Raw genomic sequence first — 5002 nt, 5'->3', positions numbered from 1 at the left:
CCCTATGTTTTAAGTCCCAGTTTGAGTCCAAAGGCTCAAGATTCAGGAGCACTGGTATCTGAGGAAAGGAGATGAAGGGCTCAAGTCAAAGAGAGAGGGCAAATTCACCCTTCCTCACCTTTTTATTCTATTTAGGCCCTCAGTGAATTGGATAATACCCACCTGTATGGGTGATGGCAATCTTCTTGACTCAGTGACATCAATTCAAATGCTAATCTTTTCCAGAAACATCCTCACAGATACACCCAGAAATAGTGTTTCAGCAGCTATCTGGGTATCCCTTAGTTCAGTCAAGTTAACACATAAAACATTCCAATTTACACTTCTAGCTAAAATACTTGTTTTAATTACCTTTATTTAAGGTACACAATATGACTCCTATTTTTCAGGTATATAGAAAGACGGTCAGGTAGGAACTTTAGAGATAATCCAATCCAATCAGTGATTAGATTAGGAAATAAAATCCTAGACAGTTTATATTTTAAACAAAATATATCACATGTATGTTTGTCTTCTAAATTCATTTGTGGTATCCGCATACACAAACAAGCAGGGAACATTTTCTTAGAAAAAAAAAAAAAGAAAGGAGAAAAACATGCCTTTATCATTTTTAATAGCAGAAAGGGAAAGCACACACACCAGCCATTATTTTCAAAAATGGCATACGACACAGACTCTCCTCTGTGCTATGCAGACATTGCCATCCCTTGCAACAACAAGGGAGCTCACTCAGTGGGTCTGATGTGATGGATGCTGGCCAGGGAAGTTCTGCACATGCGTGGCACCATTTCCCGTGAACACCCATGGGAGGTCATGCCTGATCTCTACTTCTACAGAGATCCTGAAGAGATTGAAAAGGAAGAGCAGGCTGCTGCTGAAAAGGCTGTGACCAAGGAGGAATTTCAGGGTGAATGGACTGCTCCAGCTCCTGAGTTCACTGCTACTCAGCCTGAAGTCGCAGACTGGTCTGAAGGCGTGCAGGTGCCCTCTGTGCCAATTCAGCAGTTCCCGACTGAAGACTGGAGCGCCCAGCCGGCCACTGAAGACTGGTCTGCAGCTCCTACTGCTCAGGCCACTGAATGGGTAGGAACAACCACTGAGTGGTCTTAAGCTGCTCTTCCACAAAGGCAAACAAAATGGGAATAAGGTTGATGGAAAATAAACAGTTTGTAAAAAAAAAAAAAAATGGAATACGATCTATAGGTATGGATCGTCCTTTGTTCCAGAGGTCATTGTGGGTATCGTACATAAATTATTTTATTTAAATGTCACAACCACCTCTAAGGTAAATTGGATAACGAATGGCAGCATGGGTACAGAGCTCCTACTCCAAATCCTGAGCTATCTATATTACACTCTAACTTTGAAAAACATCTAGGCAGATTATCTTTAAAATCATGACAGGGGCACCTGGGTGACTCAATTGGTTGAGCCTCTGACTCTTGATTTCAGCTCAGGTCATGATCTCAGGGTTGTGAGATGGAGCCCAGCCTTGGCCTCCATGCTTAGCAGGGAGTCTGCTTTTCTCCTTCTCTCCATCTCCCCCTCCCCCTGCTTGTGCATACACATTCTCTCTCAAGAAAATAGATAGATAGATAGATAGATAGATAGATAGATAGATAGATAGATAGATAGACAGATAAATCTTTAAAGTCATGACAAGTTATTCCCACAAATATATTCCTGACACTGACAAAAAAAGGGTGCAGAGGGTACATCACAAATGAGCATTCAACACCAGCTAATATTTACATGAAGGAAGACTAAATGATGTATTAACGGTTTAGCACCCCCTTTAGGACATAGTATAAAATTTATACATTAATTGTTATTTAAGGCATAGAATCTGATTTCATAAAATAGTGCTAATGCAGGAACATTTCATTAATACCTCAATATATTATACTCTGTATGTTCTATCAGTGGCTGAGGGCATTAATATCCTCATACATCAGCATCCATACTTGAGATTAGAGGTTTATTTAAACTAACAAATTATCATCTTTTACAGCAAAATTGCAACATAAGTGATTTGTGAATTGCAAATTGAACTTCCCTGCTGGGAGCAGTAACTAGTTTTAGAGCTTATGCTATAACAGGGCCACATATAAATATGTGAATATAAAAAAAAATGCCCTGGTCTTGATGACATAATTTGTTCTCGTGACACAAGCTGTTTTATTTTCTATCCTTCCGTAAGTGTTCTTTCATAGTAAACCAAGGAAAATGAATCAAACATGACACAAATGCTAGCTCCTCTTGGTAGATTGCGGCAGACCTACAATAATATGTTTTATTTAAAGCAACTGACGAGCAAAGATTTCGAAGGTGTATAAATCAATCCAGTGGTTAACTTTGAGACTACAAACATTTTATACAACATGTTATAAGAATTATTTTCCCCAGTTAATGATTCTCAAGAGCTTATGAGAAAATGCCTCAGGATATCCACCAGGTGCTCTGAAGATTCCATAAAATAGCTACTAGTATGGAACCTTCTAGCAAGCTAGAACTTTGACTAGCATCTTCTGAAATGCTTTTCTTAGGCCTGCTGCATAAGGGGTGTGTATGTGGGCGTGGGTGTGAGAGAGAGAGAGAGAGGTGGGGGGGAACAGACAGACATGGTGGATATATTGCAAAGTTTGTTAGAAGCCAGAGTAACATCATAGCATGCATTTCATTTTGTTTTGTACTTTGCATGTGGACATGCCTGGAAATTTATAAAATAACCATTGGTCTTCTTAATCTTATTTTTTGTAGCTTGAACTTTGTTTCCCCACATTACAATCATTATTTTTAAAATAAGGATGCTTTTAAGCTCTGACCCCATTGCACATCCTCTCTGAAACAACATACGTAAAAGAGAAAGCGGAAAGTGTTGTTTTGATTAAACAAATATCATCTTCTGTTAACTTTTCTGTCAAAGGGGGACACTTAATTCATAGTGCACAGGAACACATCATTAGCCATTAATAAATGATCAATTCTTAGCCTTGGATCTCACTGGTAAATAAATTATTTTGCGCATGCCTCTAATGAGACATCAGACAAAATGGAGTATTTCCATTTCATCTGTGTTTCTAACATGATTCCATTTGTCCAATTTGATGTGGCCTCATTGCATTGTGGTGAATGGAAGCATCTGGGACAGAACTCCATCAAAAGAATGGAATTTGGAAAGATAAATACATAGGTTGCTTCACCTTGGTTTGTGCCCATATGAAGTGGACAATGGTAATCTCCTTCCATCACTGATAATCCACAATTTTACATCCTGCATCCATGAATGAAAAACCTGGGAAGGATTAAGGAGGAAAAATACATACATGGCAGCTTGCCATATAGCAGTTTCCCAACCATGAGTCCAGTTTAAAATATTTTGGAATATACAAGTCCATCCTGCACTACTAGTTACAAATTAGATTTATTTATTTAAAGTGACACTTAAAAATAGATCTAGTAACTTAATTTTTTATTTATTCATTTTTAAATAAATATGTCTATTTTTTCCAACATATGTGAAAAACTGGTAATGCCATAAACCTAACAGAGAATATAATGGGGGCACATGGGTGGCTCAGTTGGTTAAGCGTCTGCCTTTGGCTCAGGTCATGATCCCAGAGTGCTGGGATGGAGACCCAAATCAGGCTCAAGCAGGGAGCCTGTTTCTCCCTCTTCTCCCCACTTGTGCTCTCTGTCGCTATCTCAGTCTTTCTCTCTCAAATAAATAAATAAAATCTTTAATAAAAAGAAAATATAATGAAGTATTTAGCAAACTTATCCAAAAATCAATTGAAAACTTAAAAGATGAACTGTGAAATGCAACTAATATCCATTAAGCTAAATTTCACTTTAATAATTATTTTACTATAATGCAAAGTCTAATTTAATTGGTATAATAATCCATCAAAACAAATATTGTTGGCCATATTCTAGCAAATGAGGTAACTGTGACCCAGAGAAGTAAAATGATTTGTCAAACGTTATCCAGGTTGTGTGTGAAAGAGCCAGGATCCAAACTTGGGTTAACTTGATAAGAAATCTCTGAGTCCAATTTTGTTAAACTACTGGAATGCCTTCTGATTGTTTGCCTGGGTTAAAATTTGCTACAATGTGCCAGAATGTTTGCCATGTGTCCTCATACCCATATCTTATTCCTTGTTCCCAAGACTTTTCCTAGGATATTCAATAGTGAGAATCAGTTTTTATCTGAAATATGGTTAGATTCTCCATCCTTTTTGTCTGTAATTTTAAAAGTATATATATTTCAGACATGGAAAAACACTGTCAGTTGATGGATGTGTGAATGGAAATTGAAAGTTAGAAACAAGATGGCTGTATAAATGAAATGGTAGGTTGGCTGGAGCCAGGAAGCCAGAGAAGCTACTTTAGAGGAAGAAGGCCAGGTAAAAGGGAGGATTTGGTGGGTGGCAGTGGGTGAAGAATTTGGGAGCCTGAGAAGGCTTGCCTTATCTTCCTATAAGAAGCATTGCTCTAGAGTGTTCCCAACCCTAGAAATTAAGTTTTCTCTGACAAAACCTGAAAGTGATTTGGGATTTCAACCTGAACACTATTCTAGAAATTTTCTCCATATGTACTGAATCCCTGGATAGAGTAAGTATCAACTCAATTTCTGAAGATATTCTAGACGGATAACAAATTCTAAAAGAAGGAGAGTAAAAATCACAAAGGATTTAGGTGCCCTACATCTTAATAATATTCTTTATATCAGACTTCTATGAGTTTTGTAGTTATTTTAGTAGCCAGTAAATTCATTCAAACATTCAGTAGGAATAATAGAAAGCAATCAGAAAAGTAGTGCTTCCATACTGCCTGGGGTGAAATCATATTGTAAGTGTACATTCCTCTTAGAGACTTTCTTACAAACACATTTAAGACTGAATTTTTGATGAACTCATGCTGTATTATATCAAGTTAGTACTTAAGCCCTTCTGCATAGGATTTACCAGGTCACCCAAGAGGAGGTGAAAGATGTTTTATA

At 37.5% G+C, this 5002-nt stretch overlaps 1 protein-coding gene across 1 annotated transcript; it reads left to right on the top strand.

Moving 5' to 3' along the window:
- The first annotated feature begins 676 nt into the window (after positions 1-676).
- Positions 677-1186, top strand: LOC103670563 (40S ribosomal protein SA-like). Its single transcript, XM_040641273.1, has one exon. The coding sequence runs from the start codon at positions 751-753 to the stop codon at positions 1108-1110; it is 360 nt and encodes a 119-aa protein (XP_040497207.1). The 5' UTR covers positions 677-750; the 3' UTR covers positions 1111-1186.
- The last annotated feature ends 3816 nt before the right edge of the window (positions 1187-5002 follow it).

Source organism: Ursus maritimus, unplaced genomic scaffold (assembly GCF_017311325.1).
Source record: "Ursus maritimus isolate PB19 unplaced genomic scaffold, ASM1731132v1 scaffold_25, whole genome shotgun sequence".
Taxonomy (NCBI): Eukaryota; Metazoa; Chordata; class Mammalia; order Carnivora; family Ursidae; genus Ursus; species Ursus maritimus.
Note: the sequence above shows the minus strand (reverse complement) of the source record. Positions and strands in the feature narration are given on the sequence as shown.

Bases quoted from the DNA above. Each gene is read 5' to 3' on its own strand.
- LOC103670563 (XM_040641273.1), top strand. From the start codon at position 751: ATGCTGGCCAGGGAAGTTCTGCACATGCGTGGCACCATTTCCCGTGAA.